General features: G+C 44.7%; 2 protein-coding genes across 4 annotated transcripts in view; both read left to right on the top strand.

Annotated features, from left to right (window-relative positions):
- Nucleotides 1–2319: 2319 nt before the first annotated feature.
- park7 (parkinson protein 7) lies at nucleotides 2320–8855 on the top strand. Its single transcript, XM_066690902.1, has 6 exons — nucleotides 2320–2488; nucleotides 3742–3843; nucleotides 4329–4388; nucleotides 4617–4686; nucleotides 6989–7075; nucleotides 7738–8855. Exons 1-6 carry the CDS (start codon nucleotides 2399–2401, stop codon nucleotides 7896–7898), a joined length of 570 nt encoding a protein of 189 aa, XP_066546999.1. The 5' UTR covers nucleotides 2320–2398; the 3' UTR covers nucleotides 7899–8855.
- A 3624-nt stretch (nucleotides 8856–12479) lies between these two features.
- kcnab2a (potassium voltage-gated channel subfamily A regulatory beta subunit 2a) overlaps nucleotides 12480–24554 on the top strand; it is a 110303-nt gene continuing 98228 nt past the window's right edge. For 2 of the 3 annotated variants that reach the window (XM_066691469.1, XM_066691466.1), the window contains exon 1: nucleotides 12480–12597. The gene's annotated coding sequence lies outside the window, so the exon portion shown is untranslated. Of the gene's footprint in view, nucleotides 12598–13035; nucleotides 13227–24554 lie in introns of those variants that run through there. The other variant, XM_066691467.1, reaches the window with a different exon arrangement.

Genomic DNA, 24554 nt, shown 5'->3' with positions numbered 1-24554 from the left:
TCTGCTGCTCCAGAGATACTCAGACCATGTGCAATGAGGTTCAGGAACTCGCTCAAAGCATTACACTGTGAGTCAGTGATGCTTGAACCAAGAGCATCTTGGTAATGTACCCTTTATTTCAACCGCTGGACCACCGAGCCATCTACTACAATAGCTGTACCTGCTGTGTGGACTTCAGTTTCAGTGTTGTGTGTGTAGAAAGCCCTATAAACACAGCAAGCATCTGAAATGAATGCTAACCTTCAATGTTGGCTCTCCTGGCCAGCTGTGAAGTGGAAATTAAACACTAGACCTGTTTTTATTTGTATTTACAATGATTTACTCATGTTGTGTCCTGATGTTTTGTCTCAGGGGTGAATTTGGCCAAAGGTGCTCCGTGTAGCAGTGTGGATTAATATTCCCAATATTGGTGCAATAGGATTGTGAGGTACTCCATTGAAATGGCAAGAATGAATCACAAAGGAAGGGGACGGCGGTGAGACAGAGAAAATCCTCCTGCAAAGCAATTACTCTTGAAGAGGTCTTTGTTTATTCTCCATCTGCCTTTGGAGCCGGTTTCTCGCCGCATTACAACAACAAAGAGGGCCAGGAAAGAAAGTTGGATGTTTTGGGAAGATGCGCCTGCTACGCCTCATTTGAGTTTGCGGCGCGGCACAGATGGCTCAGCGGGCGAATTTGCATCGTCAGTGTTTCAGACTCTAATCCCCATTCTTACGAGGTTACCTGGTTTACAAGTGAGTTTAATAAGCATTCCCTCAGTATGATCATATGCTCACTATAAGCTTCTTATGTAAAGAATAAAAAATAAATAAATGCCTGTTTAGGGAAAATAGCTAGTGTATCACTGTGCGGCAAGCTCAGTGATCCCAGTTACATATTTTGGTAATCATTACTGCCTCCAGGATTTGCAAACAGGCACGTAGAAAATAGACTGGCTACAGCCCCCCGAATCTTTATTTAATCCGTTGTTTCATTGGGCTCTTTTAAGTTGCACAAATATGAAAATGTAACTGCTGAACGCACTGTGGTGCATTAAATTGGGAGAAGTGCCTGCATATTAAATCCCCAAACATTCACGTCCAGATTTACATGAAAATATAATTCCCCGTCTGTCCGTTTATATGCTTCTCCCGCAGCTGTGCTGGTACCATGCTGTGCTGTGCAGGGCTGTTTGAGGGGCAGAAATGAAGGTTTATAGACCCCAATGACCCCGTGGGCAGCCGAGTCATTGTGTGTTATTCTAGTGTCATGCACTGAGATATAATTATTGTACACATATACACTATATTGAGCAATGGTTGTACTCAAGGTGATGTGTGGTGTAGATGTGTTAAACATATATATAGACCATAGAAGCACTTTGATCAGAAAAGACAGTGTGTGTCTGCCATATTGCATTGAGACCATCCAAGAGAGTGCAGAGACCCTAGAGGGTCGTGGCCTTTCTCCCTTCTGATGGGAGGGTCTGGGTGTGGAGGCACGCTGGACAACACGTGTAATAGACAGGTGGCGGTGTGACAGTGTGACCTAGATTCGTGGTCTGTACTAGAGCTGTTGTTTTCGTGCAGGGAGCGAGGACCCCAGGTGCATCTTTGGTTACAGTTTGACCAGCAAGAGTGTGACATGATAGTGTGTGCAGTAGCAGCCCGGGGGTGCGTGGTGGGCTGCTTGTGCTTTAGAAGTGTCTGCTGGAAGGGCGATGTTAATTGCAGGGTTTGGAGATGTTGTGATGAACTGGATAAATTCCCTCAGGTCTAGGATTATTTTTAAATGCAGCACAGCTCTGAACATACACAGCATTCATTTAGTTTTGTGAATATATGTATATATATGTATGTATGTGTGTGTGTGTGTGTGTGTGTTAAATATTGCTGTAATCTTCTGTAGGATGTAGTTAGGTATTGTGCAGACGTGTGGCCCTACATAAGACACGTAGGTCATCTCTGATTCAATGCATGACCTGCCCCTTTGTGGTAATACAGTTAATTTACCCAATTTATAACACAGAAAATGAGTCAGTACGTGTATAAGAAATTCTTCCCTCAAATAACCAGTCACCATCAAAAAGGATGCACTGCCCTCTAGTGTCTGAAAAAGTTAACATTTTTAAAAATCTAATAATGTTTAATAAATACATAAACAAACAAACAAGGTAGGATATATTTAAAGACCATATATGTTAATTAAATGTAACTACACATGTATATAATTATACAAATACTTAATTACATGTTCGCTTGGTACGTTACGAGGGTATATTACACCTCACGCTGGAAAACCCAGTGTCGGATCATTTTGAGCTGCGCGTTTTGTCCCCGCTCCCTCGCCGTAGCTGGTTTAGGGCCGTGTGCCGCTGCTGAAGTCTCCCGCACTCGCCCTGAACCCGCACTGCGCAGACATGGCCGCAAAACGCGCCCTGGTCATCCTGTCGAAGGGAGCGGAGGAGATGGAGACGGTGATCCCGGTGGACATCATGCGGCGCGCTGGGGTGTGTAGTCGGTGCCCTTGTCGAGATGTTGTGCGAGCGCCTCTTCTCTGCGGCCAATATGGTCACTTTCTAGTGGCGCAGATTCCGCAGTTCTGCGCAGGTTTGCAGAATCCCAGGGTTCCTATTGGTGCAGCCGCACAGATCTGCGCACATCTGCGCCACTAGTAAGTGAATAGTGTACAAAGTGCAGACTCTTCTGGAAAAGGCCCCACAAAGCGTGAATGCAAACATAATACAACTAAATTGTTTGCATGCTTAAATCACGCTCCTTCTGATCCCGACGTTATTTATTCGAGATAAATCAATCATTTAAGAATCAAGACAACAGTATGTATCTAATAATGACACACATTTCACAGAGCTGCTTAAAAATGACCTGCACTGGTAGATACAGTGGGATAGTTTACATGTGTATTTGAATAATAATAATCCGTTTTGTTCTGTGCCTGCTTCCAAAAAGGGAAATCTCAAAGTCTGTCAGATATACTGATGGGCATGCATTGCATTTCTCGGGTTTGTTGGGTTTGACGTTGCATTGTCCTGCTCACTGTGCAACTATGTGCCGTTTCATCACTTCTCTGGGAGGAATGGTTCTAGAAGCGAGAAGCGTCGTCAGCCAATCAGCGGGCAGGGTGTTGATCTGACATGGCGGTGAACCAATCGGCAGGGACATGGGGCGGGGTCTGTGCTGGGATAAAGATAGACCCGGGCACTGCACTAAATGTCAAAGTGAGCTGCAGGGGTGAATTTGTTTCTAATCCACATTACAGATTGTCCTAAAATACCGATGGGTGCTGTAAACTGCACAGCTGTCAGTGTGAAGCGGACACGCAGGGCAGTTATTGTCCTGATGGCAGTGGTGCTCTTTTCAGATCTGCTGACGAGTGTGTAATCAATTAGAGTTTTAATAATCCATCAGAAAATAAATAATTTGTGGATTAACCCCCCCCAGATTACCTTGTGTCTTCAGCTACATTATGCACACACTGTTATCAATTAGATTACAAGATTGCCAGTTGTTTTCTCTGAAGCAGGTTTAGAGAAATATGTTTTCTGCAACATCTTAGAGTGCACTTACGTGCCGAGTATACATCTGCTAGTGTATCACCTGCTTTTAATCAGCTATTGGTTGAAATGAAATTGAAATATACAGACTGATTAGAAATGTATTTATTTGAAGTCTTCAGGTGATGTGTATTTAATAACAACACTGTCGAAGGAGGAGGATGATGATGAAATGTACTGTCTTGCAGGTGAGCGTGACGCTAGCGGGCCTGGCGGGGAAGGAGCCAGTGCAGTGCAGCCGAGACGTGCTCCTCTGCCCAGACGCCAGCCTGGAGGACGCCCGCGCGCAGGTCTGGGGCTCCTGGGGGACGGCAGCCCGGGGGGGTTGAGGCCTGAGCTGGGCATCGGTCCCCCTGAGTTCAGTCTCCTCTCTAACCTGTAGAAGTGGGATTATATTGGCAGATCTGGGTCCGAGTTATTGATGCGTCACGAGATTGTGGAAAAGCGAGAGTCCCATATGGTCCTTTAAAACAGAAAAGTGTAGTGAGATGTTTTTATTCTTTCCTTCTGTCTTGGAGTTGCTGGCGTATAAAAATACATGTGGGGTGGAGAGACGTAAGAAGATATAAGAAGCAGAGAGACCTTTGCAGCCGTACTGATCAGTCTTCGTAATGTTACAATAAAAAGCTTGTTTTTAATTGACTTGTTAAATGCCCCAATTTAACAGATTATTAAGCTAACGTGTGAAGTCGAGGCTGAATTCTCCGTACAGCGCTATACTGTGGCGGGGCTGTGCTGTCTCGTAATGTGCTGTGTGTTGGTGTTGCGTCCTCAGGGCCCGTATGATGTTGTGGTTTTGCCCGGAGGGAACCTGGGAGCGCAGAACCTGTCTGAGGTAAGAGCTGGGCTGATTCTCTCCCTGGTGAGGCTGTGGGGGGGGACCTGTACAAACGAAGCAGATACAGACAGAACAATAAAGAGTTACACAGGAATCACTGCTGCCCTCTCTGGGTCACACAAGTGTACTGCGAGTGTGTCTGCAGTGGAGTTCGTGGGACTGCAGGACGGCGTGTGTGTGCTGTGGATGTGACTGCTGTCCAATCTGTCTTGTCTCGTCTTGCAGTCGTCCGTGGTGAAGGAGGTGCTGAAGGACCAGGAGAGCAGGAAGGGCTTGATCGCTGCCATCTGTGCAGGTATTGACCCTCTGACTCCTACACACAAGGGATCTCTCCTCGAGACCCTGCGCCACAATCGGGATTTGGAAAAACACATCTAGATCAGTCGTTCTCAGCCCTGCTCCTGGAGGAGCCCCTACCCTGCTGGGTGGTGTTCCAACCGAGCTCTCAATTATTTAATTGAACCCTTAATTGAACTAATTTAATAAATCAGACCCTTTTCATTATTTTTAAGTTAAGTATGTAATTGTATAAAGAACTTATTAAAGAACAAACTCTTTTATTACACCATTTCAAAGTCAAATCTAAGCAGATTGTTACTTAATTAAGGTTCAATTAAGAAATTGAGAGATTGGTTATAGAAACGACAATAAAGTCAATGCAGAATCAACACCTTACAAACTGACCTGGAATTCACAATAACAGACGATACACAAGACTGAAGTGACATGGTGTGTGCGGTACAAGAAGGGAGGCTCGGTTACAGCCTGTCTGATTTTGAGTCGTTGTTGTTTTGGACCAGTGGAAATGATACAATTTATAGATTTAGATGAAGACGTTTGTTGATTCTTTTTTTCCGTCACTGTGAGACTGAAGTTTTCGTGGCTGATTAAATGCACCGAAAGGACGCTACGAACCGAGACCAAGGGCAGCGGTGTGCAGCGCAGTGAAGGGCGTCCTAAAAAACATCCCCCCCGGAATCTCTAATGAGCGACGGAGAGATCGGGCGTCTCCGGGACTGCGGCCTTCTGAGCCCTCCTGCACAATCCCTACAGAGAGGTCTGTCGCAGTAAAACGATACGCCCTTCTGCCCGTCTGCAGTCTTCATTCGATGTGGGAAATCTAAATATAAAACTCTGTATTTACGCTGCTGGGGGGGAGGCCAAAACCTTTTGCTTCCACCAGTTATGTGGGGAATAAAATGAGATGAGAACCGTTCACATGCCATAACCGCAGAACGTCCTAAATGGATGACCTTGTGTTCAGGGCATGTTTATTATCATTTTAATTAAACCTCAAACGCAGACCCCCGGATTAAAGTGACGGGTCAAACACCAGGTCATACACATGTATGCTGTGGGAACAGGGCGGCCCAGGTTACACAGACAGACAGTGTTATAGTGCCTTTGCGTTTTCTCATGGAATCTATTGTGCAAATATTTTTATTTTTGTTTTCCTGCCCCCGACTGGAGGTTTGTTACGCTTCTTGTCTCTTTAAAAAGAACTGCTTGTGCTGTAATAATGTCAGTCTGTAGTGACCTTGATTGCTGGCTTAACTGAATGGAGATCGTCTCTACGGAAGAGGACGACTAATTGATATTTGAAGAACCACCGCCGTGACACGGTATCCTGGATAACATGAAAATGTATTAATATCTGTCACACAACAACAAAAGTAATATAATGATAACAATACATTTAATCCTCGAAACTGTACAGGTTCTGCCTCGTTCTCACCTTGGTTTTGGTTGGAGGTACAGCACTCGAGAATGTGGCTTCAAATAAAGGAACCTTAACCTAAAACTACAGTATCAAATCAGTTGGAAAAAGGAGGCACAGCGAAGGTGATGCCAGAACTGCATCTCCACCACAATGCCAGCGATCGCTCTCCTTTCCAGGTGATCTCTATAAAGATCCGTCTGTCATTAACCACTGTCGTTCAAACGCTTGACGTCTCTCTTGCAATCTGTGGATCTTCACAGACGAACATTAAATCCAATATATTCATTTGTGCAGATTTTCCGCAGAATTTGAAACGCTTCCTGCAGATTCCGCCTGGTCCGACTAATCGTCATCAAAATCAAATCATCACAGATCGTCACACATGCATATGAATTAAAATAGACAATCCGATGATCCGACAAGTAGGTGGCTTTACTGTGCCGGTGTAAATATCCGTCGACACAAACGCTGGTGCCACGGCACGGCAGGAAATGTTCCCCCTGTAGAAATCTGGTCTGATCTGGTATAGAAATATTGCAGAGCGTAATTGCACTGACCGTTATACAACCACACACTCGACTGCGTCCGCATTGTCACGTGCCACAGGACATGCAGTTTGAGAGAACTAGCTTTATTGTTTTTATCAGTTTGCAAGAACACAAAACACCCTTGTGCTCAGAGTGATTGTGTGCTGTAAAGCCGTTCAGACTCTGCTGCTGAAATATTAGTGAGAGTTCCTAGGAGTAAATGAGGCCATAGACCTGCGGGGGCCACCTGGGTTCGCGGGACCCCGAGCGCCTGCGGACTGAGAGCCGAGCTCGGTGAGGCGGGACGGCGGCTGTCAGCGTCTGAACGATCTCCCTCGCTTGTGTTGCAGGCCCCACCGCCCTCCTCGCCCACGGGATCGCGTATGGCAGCACCGTCACCACCCACCCCCTCGCCAAGGACAAGATGATGAATGGAGGTAAAGTGCACCTGCGGGCCGGGCATCGGGAAGGGGGCAATGCCTTGAAAGGGGCAATTCATCAACATTACTTGTGCCCCTTGTGTTCAGGAGTGGCCGAGTTAGATCTCAGTCTGTGCTGTATTTATAATAAGCGGGAGAGTGTGCTTGCACCACAGCCTGGCTTGGTAGGAAGCCATTTGGCAGAGCTGCTTTCTTGAGGGTAGGCAGAAGATACTCGTGTGTGTGTGTGTGTGTGTGTGTGTGTATGTGTGTGAGCGTCTGTGTCCATAACGCTGCTAAAGGCCTTTTAGGACTTCAGAGGTGGGCCTGCAGCCGTCTAGAGCAGGAGTTCCAAAACTGGTCCTGGAGTTGGTCCTGTCCTGTTGGTTTTTGTTCCAACTGAGATCTTAATTGCTTAATTGATTCCTTAATTGAACTAATGCAATATAAGGCTCAATTATATAATTAAGAGCTCAGTTCTCCAGGACCGGTTTGGGAACCACTGGTCTAGAGGTTGAAAATCCCAAATCATGCTGGTTAAGGGGGGAAACTAAATCGTAAGTAAAAGCAGCCAGATGTTATTACCCCACCAGCCCAGCAGAGGGTGCTAAAGGCGCTCCTTGTGTCGTATCCATATCCAATGCATACATCTATAATATCAATTATCTTCTCCCCTGCAGACCATTACAAGTACTCGGAGGCGCGTGTGCAGAAGGACGGCAATCTGATCACCAGCCGCGGCCCGGGCACCAGCTTCGAGTTCGCCCTGGCCATCGTGGAGGCGCTGCTGGGCGCGGACGTGGCGGCGCAGGTCAAAGCCCCCCTGGTCATGAAGGACTGAGCGGGAGCCCCTACACCCCCCCACCCCCCACGCCTTGCCCACACAGGAGCCCCCGCTTCTCTGCTCACACGAGTCCGAGCCCCTGAAAGCCCCCCTTTCCCCATGGCAGACCTAGAGATCCAGCATCTGAGCACTTGGTAGGAGAGAATTAGAATCGGATCGTGAAAATTTGTGTTTTTGTTTAATTTGTAATTGCTTTTGCTGTCTTTTTGTTTTTGGCACTGTTGCTGCTCCCAGGAGGGGGAATATTTACTAAGTTACAAGATGATGCCCTTTGCTCAATAATGTAACGTTTATGTTGTGGTGTTGCCTCGCTGAGGTGATCCCAGAGGCTGTGTACGTTCTTCAGTTTGTGTTCGTGTCTCTGTGGATAACGGTGGCTTTATGCAATGGGGAAATCCAAACAGATTGTTGATCCAATTTCCCACGTGAGGGCGAATCCTGGTTTCACCTCTAAGATTAGCGTCATTCTCTCCAGCACTGAGGTTTTTTGAGGCCGCCTTGTCATTTCGCTGCCAGGGTCTTAAATGCGGTACTATATAGGCTCGGACAGGTAAAGGAACGAGCGTCTGCCATCCCTGTCATTCACACTGACGTCTGGCCGAAGATACCGCAAATGCCTCTCGATCTTCTTGCTGTAGGAGAGTTACGATGTGCGTGAAACTGGCTGGAGGGAAGATCTGATTGGGTTGCTTGTTGTTTAAGATTAATTCAGGCGTTTTATCTGTTGCCATCAGGTAAGATGTATAACTGGAAATATCCCGGAGGCAAAGTTACGGAGACTTTATCTATCGGTTCTGAAAACGTGTCTCTAATACTTCTCGTCTTTAATGCTGATTGTATTTTTTTGTTTTATTGCAGCTTGGGATTGCTGGGTGTATTGTAGACAAAGAACAGTTCTCTTTAGAAAGGAAACCAGGTGTCACAGATGTATTAAAACATTTCAAAACTGAATAAGTGCATTATTAAAGTGTCATCATTTTTGCACATTCATTATCGATGCCACTGAGAGAATGTAGTTCACATCAACACCGTGCTTATTGTGCATGTAAAGCTGCTTTTGCTAGTTAAATCATCCAAGGGTTTGAATGCAAATCAAAGAGCATTGGATTTGGGTAAAAACCTTGTATATTTATTAATCACACACAGGTGAGACAGGTCTCACTGCTCCTGTGGATGAACGTGGCTGGACATCCTCTTCTGTATCTTCATATATTGGATCTGCAGATAACAAACATCTGAAAGTCGTTGAATCAGTGTTTAGTGCTTTTTTTAATAACCTTTTCACTTGACCTATGTTTTCACACCTCTGATCTTGGAAGACAAGCAGCTGTTTGTGTTTCTAAAATATTGATTTGTAGAGGATGTTCTGAGGGTTGAGAATAAGGGACCTGAAAAGGCATTCAAAATGGAGGAGCTGGATAATGGAGGAAGGGAGTTGCTGATTTACTAGGTGAGTCATACAGTGTCATCATTAATCTGCAAAATGTGATCAGATATGTAAATGGTGCTTTGGGCTAATTGTGTCCTACTTTCCCCAGCTTTTAGGTAAATATTGATTGGAGGAAATGATTAAACTGGGAATCTAAACACACTGGAATGAAATGGAAACTTTAACAGCTTACCAGAGCTTTCTTTTAAAGAAACATGAACACACAGGAAAGAAACACACAATGCAGCTCCAGACAAAGCTTCTTGTGTGTGTGAAGCCTTGCGTTTCCTCAGCACAACATTGAGAAAGATGGAGGCCACTTGGCCGTAAATGGAAAAAGTTCACATGATTATATTGATGGAAAACAGTATATAAGTAGATAGACATTTCATATTAGAACATATGAAAGCCCACACAATCAAGAGGAGCCCATTCGCCCCATCGTGCTCGTTTGGTGTCCATTAATAACTAAGTGATAAAGGATCCTATCCAGTCTGTTTCTTAATGTTCCCAAATTGTCTCTTCAGCCACATCGCTGGGGAGTTTGTTCAGATTGTGACGCCTCTCTGTGTGAAGAAGTGTCTCCTGTTTTCTGTCTTGAACGCCTTGAAGCCCAATTTCCATTTGTGTCCCCGGGTGCGTGTGTCCCTGCTGATCTGGAAAAGCTCCTCTGGTTTGATGTGGTCGATGCCCTTCATGATTTTGAAGACTTGGATCAAGTCCCCACGTAGTCTCCTCTGTTCCAGGGTGAAAAGGTTCAGGTCCTCAGTCTCTCAGTAGGACGTTCCCTTCAGACCTGGAATAAGTCTGGTTGCTCTCCTCTGAACTGCCTCTAGAGCAGCGATATCTTTCTTGAAGTGTGGAGCCCAGAACTGTCCACAGTATCCAGATGAGCTCTAACTAGTGCATTGTACAGTCTGAACATCACTGCCCTTGTTCTCAGTTCTACACTTTTGACAATATACCCTAGCATTGTGTTTGCCTTTTTTATTGCTTCCCCACATTGCTTGGATGGAGAAAGTGAGGAGTCCATGTAGACTCCTAGGTCTTTCTCATGCGTTACTTCATCTTGTTCTATTCCTCCCATAGTGTAATTATAGTGGACATTGTTGTTACCTGCATGTATTACCTTGCACTTGTCCACATTGAATTTCATCTGCCAGGTGTCGGCCCACAACTGAATATTATATTCTAATCTCTGCCTGTCTCTCTGGCCTGGCACATGGTACCGGAAGTATTTCGGAGAAAACTACAGTGGAGGTTCTGCTCTTTAGTTTCTTTCCTAACTCTTTAAATTTGTCTTGCAGAACCTCTGTCCTACCTTTTCCTATGTCATTGGTTCCAATGTGGACCATGACCAGTGGATTCCCCCCGGCTTTGGCCAGTAGCCTGTCTACTAGTTTAGGGAGATCTGCAACCTGAGCACCAGGCAGGCAAGATACCATGCGGGTCTCCTTATCACTAGAACACACTGTGTGATCTACGCCTCTAAGAATTGAATCTCCTACTACAACTACCTCCCTGTTCTGGGGGGGAGTGGGCACCATGGTACTCTGGTGCTCAACTGCCCTCCCATCACCCTCTGAGCTGTCACTGTCCAACTCGGTGTCCAGAAGTTGGAACCTGTTGGGCATTTCTGGCTCTTGGGATGTCTCGTGGGGTTGTACGCGCCCTTTTCTGCGGTTACGACCAACTGTAACCCAGCAGTTCTCTACACTCTCCTGCTCTGAGGTCTCAACTCTCCTAGGTTTTGGCTGCACACCATCTCTCTCATGGGCTGATCGACCAGTTCTTCCATATCACTAATACAGCGCAGATCGACAAGCTGAGCCTCAAGATCACAAACCTTGATCTCTAGGATTTCAACCTGCCGACAGCGTTCACAAATGAAACCACCTTGGATGAGTTCATCCAGGAAGGCAATCATTCTGCAAACCTGACACTGTAGTGAACACATGCTTCTAAATTTTGCACGTTTATTAATAATAATAATAATTATTATTATTATTATTATTATTTTTGGCTCTTGGTTTCTGTCCCCTGGTCAACTGCTTGACTTTTTTTGTCACCGAGAAACAGCACAGCTTTCTCAACAGCAGCTATAAGTACCTTTTGTCTATCTGCCCCCAGTTCACACCTAACTGGATCCACCTGGCACAACTCACCTGACTGAAATCCTGCTAGTCCTTGACTAAATCAGCTTTCCTTCAACCTATATACTTTCACCAACTCAGCAGCTGTACTGAATTGACTCAAATTAAGGCAGTTAAAACAAAATCAAGAATGGTAAGACTGCCTGAAACTATTCTTTAGAGACCTGATTTATGTTTGTCTGGTTTAATGGGTGGATGCCTTCGTCCAGCAGTGGGTCGATTTATATAGGGTGATTATGAGGATGATGTGTGTGTGTATGTGTATGTGTGTGTATATATATATATATATATATATACATATAATCTGTAGTATATGTATGTGTAGTATTCCTCTCGTATATATTCCTGAATATTCACTATCAGTCCGCTGGAGTCATTCCATTGCATATTCTTTCATTGGTATTGATTATAATAATGACTAATATTTTTAGTTGTCTTTTTTGTACACCAGGATATGCTTATTAGTACAAAAGACTCATATCCTGGTGTACATTGAATGTTGGCATCATCTGTGTCCATCTATGGTGGCTATTTTCAGTGTGCATTTTCCCTTTTTTTAAATTACAATACAGCCTTGTTTTGCATGTATTATTACTGTGCTGGTGACGCTCTGCTGACCATTTGTGGACCACAGACTTCACCCTGAGAGCTACCTGGTAACCGGCAGCCCCGCAGTGTGTGATTTGATGGCCGTCCTCCAATTGCATCAGGCTGGAGCAGGTGGCGCATTGAACCTGCACAACATGATTCCCGCAGCACCTCCGAGCGGCCCGAAGTGCGGCAACTTTCCCTGTTTAAAAGGGAAACGCCGTCCAATCAGCGAGCGGAGCAGAGTAACAGACGCCTCCCCCGACCAATCAGATTACTGCCTCGGGAGATGACGCAGAGCTCCGACCCGCCTGCCAGGGCCGCCGAAGAGTGACAGCTCCCTGGACCAATAGGAAAGTCAAGGCAGCCGAACTTTGGCCCCGGCGACCAATCGCAGCTCCCCAGTGGGCCGGCGGGCGGGGCTCTGCGGCAGCGTGTGGTGGCGGTGTCAAAGCGGCAAAAACAAGAAGCGCTGGCGCGGCTGCGACTGAGCACTGCGGGGCTGCGGACTCGGACGCTTCAGCAGGTGAGAGGGCCGCCCGCTGCCGCTTCCGTCGTTACAACGCGGCTCTCTGTGCGGGGCTCGTTAGCAAAGCCTGCGTGTGCGGTGCAGCTGCTCAGTTTGGGGGTGCGGTGTCGCACAGGGGGGTCGCTTCGTGCGGGGGTCCCGTCCGCCGCCCCCCCCGAGCGACAGGTCAGCGCTGCGTTGATCTGCGGCGGCGGACCCGGGCTCCGTGCGTGCACACACCGCAGACCACGCACGGCCAGGGCCGGGGCTCCGTCGCGGCGGCGCTGCGCTTGTTTGCGCGCAGTGTGTGCGGGGCCGCCCTGCTGGGGTGGCGGCCCAGGTGACATCGTGCGCGCACTGCGTTTGATTCCCGCACGGAGGCTGAATGCGTGTGATGCGGTGCTGATTGAAAGCGCCTGTGCACGTCGTTGGGGGGTATGAGAGGGCGGGTGCGGGTGCGGGAGCCAATGGCGCTGATGCCCCGGGGCTGCTGCGTGGCCTGAGCGTGGATCACCTGCAGCGTCTCCACATTAACTCCGGATCCGGATCCGGATCCTTGTGTGTTCGGTTACTGGACTGCGGACGGCACTCAGGACAGTAACTCAGCGGGGAAGTGAGAAGCAATTCAAAACAGAGAAGTTCTTGAGGTATGAATTTCAAAGACATACTTGAACGATTACTGTCGATTGTGGTTTGGAGGAATCAAGCGCATAATATTATGATTTGTGTGTTGGCTGCTATAGAGCACACATGCAGTTAAGCTGTATATTTTTAAAATGATATGGTTTCTTGGTGTTTGCAGGTTAAATACAGGATCATTCATATAAATGTGGGATTGTGAACAAGATAGCCTTGACATATACTCCCTCCAGAACATAGCACTACAGCAATAATAATGAACACTGCTATGAAATAATAAGACTGAAATCTTGCAGTTGAATGGATTCTTCTTAAAAATCCTTACAATTGCATTGCAATTCCCACCCAAATCCCCGGATATACATTGGCTTTAGGTTGGCTACATTGGGGGAGGGGAGGGGGATGATGATGTCATTTGCACTGCTGACTGTAATGTGCAAACCTCTTTTCAGCACCTTTTACACAGCATGCATGAAGGACAGCAATGAGCAGGCAGAGGAGATGTATCCAGGAATGAGAGTGGAGATCTGTGTGTTGAGGGTTTCAGAATATATATATATATTCCCTTGCTGTGCCTGATCAGCATGTCTTTAAAGAACATATCTATAGAGTTTATGATGCCGTACAACATCTTGGTATGTGAAGTAGATATCAAAATTCTTTAAAATCAAGTTGCACAGGAGGTGAACGGAGATCTTGTAGGCCACCAAACTCTTGACTTTTCACCCCGTGGCATGCAGCAGTTTAGGTGACATTTCTAGTTCTTTGCACCGATGAGTGGCTTCTGCACAAATGACTTAAACCCTCAGCCATGGTGTGAAGTTTCCATCCGATTGTTCAAATGAAAAGCAGCACTTTTTAGTTCCCCCCCATCTGTGACATCATAGCACAGTTTGCTGGGCCTTGATCAGTCATAACCTGCTTGTTCTGAGCTGTGCAGTTATTGCCGCTGGGCCTTACTGGGAGTCTTTATTGGCCCAAATGGATCAGTGGACTCACTGTGGTTTTGAGATAGACCTGTTATATGAGCTCTCCTGTTTGTGAGGCCTGAGGTATCATTGTGCTTTGTCCTAATTGTTAGTGAGAGGTTGTATATGACCCCAGTTCACTTTTAAAGCCCTGAGGGATGGTGTGCATTGTGATAACCTTCCTATGCAAACTTAACTGCACTGAGATGGGGGTCTTCTCTTGTCTTTTGGTCAGTCGTTTGGCCAGGGGTTTTACTCTGTGTTACTCCGCCTCCGCATTTCGAAGATGCTGGCAGCACACGTGTCCTGTGGTGAATTCAGCTCACAGACGCATGGCACGCACCCGTCCAGTCACACTAGACCACAAGCGTGTGAGGAGCTTGTGCACCTTTCATCAGATTTGAGTGCTGGAGGACACCACCGTCATCATGAGTCTCTTGTGGTTTGTAGCCTCAGAGAAAAACTGTTTGTGGGCCTTCCTCATTGCACAAGAAAAGAAAGATCCAATTATACTTCTAGTAAATAAGATCCTTGGGGATCTGTATTCATTTAATGAAACTGAAAACCTTTTGTTCTCAAATTTGGTAAAGAACATCCTTTGAGATGAGATCCTTTATAGGGCAGTGAGAGATTTTAATCTGTTACTTATTTACTGCTCCAGTTCATCCCAGATGTGTTCTGTATTATTGAGGTCAGGACTCTGTGCAGGAAATGATGATGTAAATGCTACTTCCTTTAACCACTGTGTTTTACTACCGGCTATGTGACTTACTTTGGACAAGATACTATAAAACTATCACAATAAATGTTGGGTAGGGGGGTATTTATTTATTTTAATTTGAAAAGTAGCAATTTAAACTTAAGTATAAGCTATTAAGAGTGAGGCGTGTCCCATTACTTTTGGTAATTCGAATGCATTATATCAGTTTCATTATTATTTACTTTTTCTAAATTTTAAATGTTCATGGACTGTCTTTTTGCAGTGAAACGCCAGAATTCATCTTTAAAACAGTTTAATGAGTGTCTTCTTGCCTGGGCTGTGCTGAAGCACCCAGAAACAGGAAGGCGGCTCGGAGAAGCGGAGATGTGTGTTGTGCCTCAGGTTGCACGCTCATGCAAGCTGTTATTCGCTGCAGTTTCCTTTTTGTTTTGCTGGCCTTCTTTCCGCAGGAGTGTTGCAAACTGCTGTAAACCGTGCCAGAAATAGAAACTGACTGTCTTACTCATCTGAGCAGCAAACCAAATCCGGAGACCAATCCAGCCAACTTTAGTTGTGCTTTGTGTACGTGCGTATGTATGCAGAACCTTCCGGGCTAAATGGCAGAAATAAATCTGTGCGGGATGCTTGTGGTGCTGCTTTGCGCTGTTGTTATTGTTGTTTTTCTTTACTGCAAAGACCTACAGGGGTCTATTAGTTTGACCTACTGTAAAATATCTTAATTCCCCCGTTGTTTCACCCAAGAGATGCACAAGAACACCGCGGGTTTCCTCCGATCCCACTGGCTTCCTGTGATTCATAGTTGAATGTTGTGCTTTGAACCACTTGAGTACATTTAGTGGTACAGATGTGCAGGTGGAATAAGATATTCATAAAATTGAAGATGTGTGCCAAACCAGGACCTGGCAGCCTCTGGGACCTGGGAGATTATCACCTCTGCTAATAGTCGTATAGAAAGGAGGCCAAAGCTGGCGATTTTTCTGAATTGCTAATGCACACCTGCGTAATAGTGTCCTTGAAATGCACAGATCACCTTGTGCCGGTTCCTTGGAGATTGTAACATTTTTGCAGGGTTTGAGGTTGTGCATTTCATTGATATTTTTGGTATTGCAGAGCCCTGCCTTTTTAAAGTGAACGCAAAACTATTTTAAATCGCCGTCCCCTTCAGGCAGGGTAGCTGACTTGTCATTAGGTTAACACCTGTTTTTCCACGTGATGAATTCGGGAGCTGTGGCCGAACCCTAAAAAGACTAAAGCTAAGGATTTTATTGCGTTTGCAGTGGCAGGATAACCTATCCATGCAGCTTGTGATGTTTAACAGTCATCTGTGTGCGAGTAATTCAAACTGAATAAAGAAAGAAAATGTTTGTCTGTTTCTGTTGTAATACGTGTCTTTTCCGTGTTCTGCATACATGCCAAAGAAATGTTATTCTGCTTGAGTGAGGATCCCGTATACAGCCACAGGCAGGTTTCCGATGCAATCGGGCGAAATAACAAATGGCATCACAAAGACTGAGTAATTGGTTAAATGATGCAATTACAGAATTCCTCACCATAGCTCCTGATCAGATCATGTGTATGAGACGAGACAGGAAGGGAATGCGCAGGAGAGCGATTTATAATGCTTCCTAACTTAACCAGCCATTTGATATCACAGTGCCGCAAAGGAGAATGCCCAGATCCCTGTGTTTTCATTTATTTTTTATTTTTTTTTAAAGCAGTCTTAGCGCAGTTTTTGTGAGATCTTGGTGTGAGTTGTGTTGTGAGCTGTGTAGGAAAATGCAATACTGTACCAGGGCTCCTGTTTTCCTTGCAATGTTGTTCTCACGGGCACAAGCAGATACGGATCAGAAGTAATAAATGCCTAAATGAAAACCAGGATGATAGCATTACATTATTTTAATGCATGTTTCCATCTCGGATAAAGCACTGCAACGACCCCTGCAGCGAGCCGAGCTTCACGGGATGGGATTGCGTGGCCTGTCATCAGTTTGAAAAGAAGAACTTGAACATATGTGCTATTTCTGGTGTCTCAATGAATAGGACCTCAGTCATTTGAAATGTGATTGTCAGCAAAAGCTTGCAGATGTTTTTTTTCTTTCTTTTCCCCCTCGTGTGTACTCGCCCTGTGCTTACCCAGCGGGAAATAGAAAACCGGTGACACGTTCGGGTGAATATTTGTTTGCTTTCACTGCCAACTTTTTGTATTATATTATTTATAAGAACCTCCTTTTTCCTGGTTTACTTTGATCCTTTTTCAATACTTTCATATGCATAATAAAATACTGCCACTGCAGCAGACTGGATTGGTTGTTCGATTTGTAAAACACATTGCAGAACACACACACACGGTATAGTTTTGATGTAAAGCTTACACAATCAGCAGCAGTGTTGATGATCAAATCAAATCTATAATATCTTTTCTGTAGCAAAATGCATCTTAAATCAGTGATCAATTTGAACAAAATATGCTTGCATTAGTCTCTCTACTTCATCCACTTCTGCAGAGTCTGAAATGTATATCTGAGCCAAGTAGACAGGAACCAGTTAGAAAATCCCAGTTTGCCAGTCCCAGTCCTTTGCTGCGTGTTCATGTACCAACTTGTGTTGCTGCTTCCAGTTGTTAATACTTAGTCACTTCCAGTTTTCATCACTTGCTTCCTTGCATTATGAGACACAAGACGTTTCGCCCACATCCTCCTTATGACCGCATGGATATAGTGATGAATGTGAGACCTTTACATTTATTTCTGAATGCTGGTTTGTGAATTACATACCTTTCCCTGTGATCCATGGGATATCGACCGAATAATGTGCTGTTGGTGGGTTTAATCCATTCGTGCACTGGAGCGATTCAAGGGGTCCGTATCCCTGTTTGACTCTGGCCAGCTGTGTGTGTTTGTGTGTGTGCGCATGTGTCGTTCGTGCTGACGGATAAGGAGCAGTAGAGCCATGATGTTCAGCAGTATTAAAAGCATGTTCTCGTCGGGCATTTCAGAGGCCGCTTATGCTCTCGTGACAGTTTCCGTCAGATGCCCGTTGACCGCTTGGAGGTCATTCGTCGTTAGTCATTTCCACCGAGGTATGCGGCTCTGACGGGCAGTGAGATTCGAGGGTTATGTGTAAGGCAGGGATCTGTGTGTCATTGAGTGTGTTGCTCTGAGAGAGAGTTTAATTTAGTCTATTAATGTCTGCATGCCCGTGTTTCCCTGTTTGGTTGCTTACTCATCAGTGTGTGTGTCTGTCTGTCAGCCGGTGTGTGTGAACAGAAACATGTCAGTGTGTTTTGCACCACACTAGTCCTTCAAGAACTTCGAGAAGAGCAGTTTTAACCTCTTTTGAGAACTTACTAATTTCAGTTCCAAATAGGTTTCTTTTGAAGTGGAAAAGGGGAGAATTTGGTTTTGGTTCTCACAGGTGTGGTTATTGTTTACACCCCCCTGTGTGACTAGGGGTTTAGATGCTCTTTCCTGTGACACCCCTCATCAAAATGACTATAGTTTAGTTTGCCCCTCCCCCTAATGGTCACAAATAACAACCCAACTCTTGTCTTGATGTCATCACAGCCACAACGTTGCAGAGCTCTTAGCATGACATCATGCCTCCCATTACAGAGAGTCCTGTTGAATTATGATGCAAGATGTCCTTTGACATGCTGATCTGAAAACACATTCCCCATATAGTACATGTCGAATGTATTTTTATTTCTTCATAACGTGAAAGATGATTGCTTTTCCCACTGGGGGGGGTGTATTATTAAGCATTTGTTTTAAAATCAAATTAACAGTCCAGTGCTTTTTTGGAATCACCCCTTCACTTTTGTTAATGCTTAATTTGCAGCTAAATACCCTGTGTAAAGACTAGGCTAATCTAGCACTGCGCAGTACAGTTTGGACATAACAGTCACATTTAATCAGCTAATGGCTCTTCTTTGCTGTATTGTATTTCAGCAGCAGTTTGGGGATAGTAACACTTCTGTTTAAATTGATAAGGCCAGTTTATATCCATTACTATGTTCAAACAAGGTCAGTGGTTTGATGGATGCCTGTGTTTGAGACTTTTTATATATACACTGAACAGAAATACAAAGGCAGCATGTAAAGTTTTGGTCCTGTGTTTCATGAGCTGAAGTGAAAGCCCAGAAATGTTCCATATGCACAAAAAGCTTTTTTCCTCTCAAATTCTGTGCACCAATTTGTTGACATCCCTGTTAGTGAGCCTTTCTCCTTTGCCAAGATAATCCATCCACCTGGCAGGTGTGGCAGATCAAGAAACTGACTCATCAACACGATTATTACACAGGTGCACTTTGTGCTGAGAACAATAAAAGAGGCAAATAGTGGTACAGATACTGACTGGTTTTCTGAAGGTATATGACCAACAGATGGATACCTATATTCTCAGTCATGTCAGGCCCACTGAATTTATTTCAATTGACTGCTTTCCTCATATGAACTGTAACTCAGTAAAATCTTTGAAATTGTTGCATTTTATATTTTTGTTCAGTACATATATATATAATTATATTATTATTTTCAAGACTAAAAGCAACACGGAGTTCCTGGAATTGCAGATTACATGGCCATTGTTTTCTGTGTCATCTCTGCATTTGACAAAATAATAGAGTAAGAACAATCTCTGTAGATTTGATGTTTTTTGTGTTTTTTCCCTGTCAGATAAAAGCCCCACCCCTAAATATGTAGGTTGGGGGAGGGGAGATCAGATTATTTCAAAATAATCTTTTGTGGTGTGTGGAAAACCTAGTGAATTGCATTATTAAAGCACTTATTGCTATTGCTGTGTATTACTTGCTACTGTGGCATGGTAATCCTTTCATTCAGAACTCCTTTCATTTATTTATTTATTTCCTTTTCTTCCTCGGATTCACTGTGTTTTCATGAAAAATCTTGGGCGGCAGAAAATGCCTGTTCCTCCCCGAGTTTACAGCGGAAGAGACTGTGTCGTTGGGGGGGATTAAGCCCGGCTTTCACAACCGACTCTGGGAAAGGTGAGCTGAAACGGCTTTGTTTGCAGTGGGGGAATTCAGATAATACCCCTGGTGAACAGCATTCGTGTTACAAAACCCCCGTGTCCTCTACACAAAGTCCCGACACTGACAACACAAAAGAGAGCGATTCATCCGCTTGCACGTTGAAGGGAGTTTATCTAGAAATGTGCGTCTTTACGTTGATGTCATTTTCTTTGCGCTGTCGTCCATACAGTGTGAATGTCTGGGTTTTTCATTCACTACCTATTCCTGTTTTTGTAGAAGAAATTGCTCTAATTTTTAGTGGAGGTTTTATTAATTTATTAACCTGATTGATTTAAAGGTTTAGTCAAGTTTAATATGTTTGGTAAGGTCCATTAGTTTTAGCACAGCCTTTCTTATGACACTTTCTTATAGGGGTAACTGCCATATATTATTAAACAAAGCACGGCAAACGCACTGTACACGGCACACAGTCTGCGCTGTAATTCCATCCTGGGGTTGCACTGACACCCACATAACTTCAGCACTTCACTGTATTGCTTTAACCCGCCGGGTCAGCGCATGTTGGAATTACAACCTGATTATGTGCAAATTGGATGGAATCCAGCGCCGGGACGAACCGACACCGTCTGGAAAGTGAAATCACACGCGGCCTGCGACTGATTCATGTCATGTGTTCAGGTGTGTGAAGCTGCTCGACGTTTCCCTCCACTTTACTGGCTGTAGAGATTATCACACCTGGAAAATAACTGACACGGATCATGGTGCCCTCTTGTGTGTATTGATAGCTCTCCTTTTATTGGCTTTCCTGACTTTATTATTATTATAGAGCAGGGAAGAGCCGATAATTATAATTGCAGTGGAATGCTTGTTAAATCCTTCAGCCTAGTCACCAGAGCATCCCTTTACCCTGCCTCTGACGGAGCCCAGTGTTTGAATGCTTCGATGCTCGTTGGAGAAAGTGTGTTAATATCCTGTGAGTTGAAACGCCTGCTCGCTGTTGGCACTGTGACATGCTTCAAGTTCATTTGGAGTATGAACGAATGCATTCTCCGTCCCTCGTATATGAAATGCGGCTTTTTATCGGGATCGCTTCTTCTCTGGCGTGCTGGGGCTGAGCTTAGGCCATCGACATAATTTCCCTTGCGATCCCGGCTTGGGGTCATCCGAGAGCTTCAAACGACGCTGGTAGAGAGTTCACCCCTACGGTGTCCCTGCCCCCGAGTTTCCGCTTTGATGTACGGCTGTGGGATCCTCACTCGATCAAATATTCATGTCTTAATGACCGGAATTTGGGCTTAGGGGGAAATCGGGATGCTAAGCAGTATGGTAAATAGATTTTCTTTTGTCGTTATAGATTTCAGATGAAAAAACGGGTAATGGCCATCTATTACGGATTGGCTTTCACGTAGAAAGCGGAGAAAAGGCGTCCCGGCGCTTTCCAGACTTCGGGGATCCATTAATGACTAAAGCCGCATTTGCGTTCAGTGATTATACGCGCCGTAAGAGGATTTTGAAAACTTAGCTTGCAAACGTAGTTGAGGCTTGTGACCAGGCAGATCCTTGTGGATTAATGTGTCTGCACAGCAGCCTGGTACCAAACCCCCCCCCATTCCATCAGAGTTATTGTCAGAGGGTAATTGCAATTGCTTATCGGACACTCTCATTTAAAGAATAAATAAGCGCATAAATTAGTGTGCTACATTTTTACGGTTTTAATGAGAAACTGACAACTTACACAACATTTTCATTCCTTCACTTATGAGCTGTCGACTTACACGTGGCGCACATTTTCCCCAAAAGTGGCTGATCTAAAACATACCACTATACTTAAGAATACTAATGCAATCCTACATGGAGTAAAAGCAAGTCTTCCCACATCCTGATTCCTTTACACCAGTACTGCTCATCTGAGTAACACATGAGTTTTTATTCAGTAATACAGAGAGATTGCCATGGAAATGTATTTGTTGTATGTATCTGTGCACATGTATAGACGTACCTTTGTGTATGTATGTATGTATAATATATATATTTACAGACTGGCTATTCCTATTCTATTTTGCTGTGAGGGTGTTAATATAGGATAACAGTAGTGCATCAGATGGATTAATCTTCCACTGCTTTCAACTGTAGTGCCGTGAACGTGACTAAATATACAAATAAATAAAACCGTGATCCAACATTTAGCACAATTGATATGCGTGTTGTGTTTTCTGCTGAAGGTAAATGGCTCTTAAATCCCCCTCCGTCTGTCCACACCAGAGAGGCCGTGGCTGGTGGTGATTTTCTTTTTCCGCCATCTTGCCTGGAAAGCACGTCTCTGAGAAGTTTTCTTGTCTGTTATAACGGCTGTTTTGGTTACGCGCTCGGATCCCTGGATGCCGTGTCTGATCGCCGGCACTGGTGATGGTGCAATAGACACCACTTGGATGAACCTTGCAAGGAAGTATCAGTTTAGCACCAGACTACAACACTATCCATTTTACCCCTTTGACTTGTAAAGCCCGCTATATTGGTTTCATCGCGTCTCGGGGGCCGAGCCGTAACCGTATGCGGCTCCTGTGGTGTTTTATCGAGTGCGCTACTCGAGTTTTCTCATGACCTGAAATTAATCTAAAGTCAATGTGATTTTAATGGCACACTCAGGAGTATCAGGTGAGGGTGAGCAGTTCAGATGCATTATTATACAGCCTAATGTGTTTAAGTTGTTAATTCAGGATACCCACGAGACCAACGCTGGAGTTTTGCAGCTGGTTTGGCTGGTGTGAAAGATTGAGAGATGGACCTCTCAGGATGAGCACAACAAGTTTGTTTATATCATAGTAACATGGTGTAGTGTGTGGTCACATTGCTGCAGATGAATATGATTGAGCAGTTTAGGTACTGATTTGTGTGCGTGTGCGTGTGCGTGTGGACAGCCCGACGGGAAACTCACAGCAGTTTTAGTAGGCTGTCACACCGTAGATCCCTCCCGATAAAGTGAAAAAGCCTGAGACAAAATGGAGATCGTGGGCTCTGTGCTGTAAGGGGTTGGCATTTGATCTGGTGCCCCTGAAATAATCATAGAAGGAATGTGATGTTATGACCCCTCTTCATTTAACCCCCCCAAAAACGTATGTAACATGTATCAAAGCAGCAGTTTTTGATCTATGCATCCAAAGCTGTATCTATATCATGTATATGGCGTTCAGTTTGAGAAAAACACAGTTCTGGGAAATGTAAACATTTTAATACTTCAGGTAAAGAACCCTGTATAATAGAAGAATAATTACAGATAATTTTTTGGAACCCAGCATGGTTATACTCATTGATTTAGTATTTTACGTAAAAAAACCTAATATTTTAACAACTTATAAATCAGCTTAAAACCTTATGATTCAGGATCATTATTCATATAATAAATGAGCATTATTCTATTTAGTAAACCACTAAGGAATCCACAGGACATATTGATAAATCAATAAGATGTTTATTTGGTAATACAGTATTATCGAGAAGCAGGTGACAAGAGACGCACAGGATTCCTGGGTAGAATCAATTACTGTTCATTAAGTGCTGAATAACATGGAAGTCTAATGTTATATTGGTTACAGAATAATCCAGAATATAGATTATGAGAAAATATGATGCCCCTTCATAAGATCCCACCTCACCACTTCTGTGACCTTGCGGGCGACACTCAGAAACAGCGGGAATCAGCTTGTGATCAGATTACCCACGTTCACCTCGTCCCCTGAAAATGCCAATGAAAGGAACACAACACGTTTTGCGAACCGAGAGTCTCCATCTGTAGCAGACTTCTCAAGACTCTGGGAGGAAGGCAGATACACACACAGGCGCTGCGTAAACCAATCCGAGCAATTGGGATTATTGGATTAGTTCAGTATAAGTGCTGATCAGTACCCACCTTTCTCACACCCGGAGGTTTTAGCTTTCTGCTCTCCGTTAACGCTAGGCCTCTTTGCCCATTATTGCTGTAGTCGCCACTGCCCCGAGAAGCTGAGCTCAGAGTTGGCTGTAATGGCGTCTCACTCGGTGTATGTGCCGTGAGTAAAGACGACTTCTCGGGAGGGATGGGGAGTGACGTCACCGGCACACTCTGAATAACCTTGGCTTTTGCCGTCTGAGCGTGCCTCGATAGTGCTGAGGTTGGCAGTTTCTCTGCTGCAGTTTTCTTCCCAATAAACGCGTTCCTTTGTAAGGTTTTAGATCATCATGCACACGTGAGCAGCCCAGAGAGACGTACACTATTCGGCTACATTTGATAGTGAAGAAAAAGGAGGCGCCGATCCTTGTTTGACATTGGGAGATGAACGGTGACTTGACAAGGGTGGTTGTCCGGGACTCTCCTTTGAGCAGCGTGGCCTGACGGAGGTTCACCACAGGCACCGATGTCAATGACAATGTTGCAGACTTGAATTATTCCGAGACAAGAAGTCTGTCCGTTTAGGTAATAGTACATGTATGTGAGGTGTGCATGGCGTGTCAGTTGCTGGGAAGGGGGGAGGGAAACCAGAGTGGATGGCAAAGACAAGAAAATAAGACACCCATACAAAAAACAAGCCATTGCTATGAATGGTGAGCATATTCTTCAACATCTGTGGTAGACAAAGGAAAGATTGGGCTCTTGCTGACTTATTTACACATTTACATGGCT

Source organism: Amia ocellicauda, chromosome 18 (genome assembly GCF_036373705.1).
Source record: "Amia ocellicauda isolate fAmiCal2 chromosome 18, fAmiCal2.hap1, whole genome shotgun sequence".
Classification (NCBI taxonomy): domain Eukaryota; kingdom Metazoa; phylum Chordata; class Actinopteri; order Amiiformes; family Amiidae; genus Amia; species Amia ocellicauda.
The sequence above is the reverse complement of the archived record's forward strand: the minus strand, read 5'-3'. Positions and strand labels throughout refer to the sequence as shown.

What these genes read in the sequence shown, in the direction of transcription:
- park7 (XM_066690902.1), top strand. Translation starts at nt 2,399, where the DNA reads ATGGCCGCAAAACGCGCCCTGGTCATCCTGTCGAAGGGAGCGGAGGAG. An exon ending in TGGAGGACGCCCGCGCGCAG is followed by an intron (nt 3,844 to 4,328) that starts GTCTGGGGCTCC and finishes TTGCGTCCTCAG; the next exon opens with GGCCCGTATGATGTTGTGGT. An exon ending in GGACAAGATGATGAATGGAG is followed by an intron (nt 7,076 to 7,737) that starts GTAAAGTGCACC and finishes TCTCCCCTGCAG; the next exon opens with ACCATTACAAGTACTCGGAG.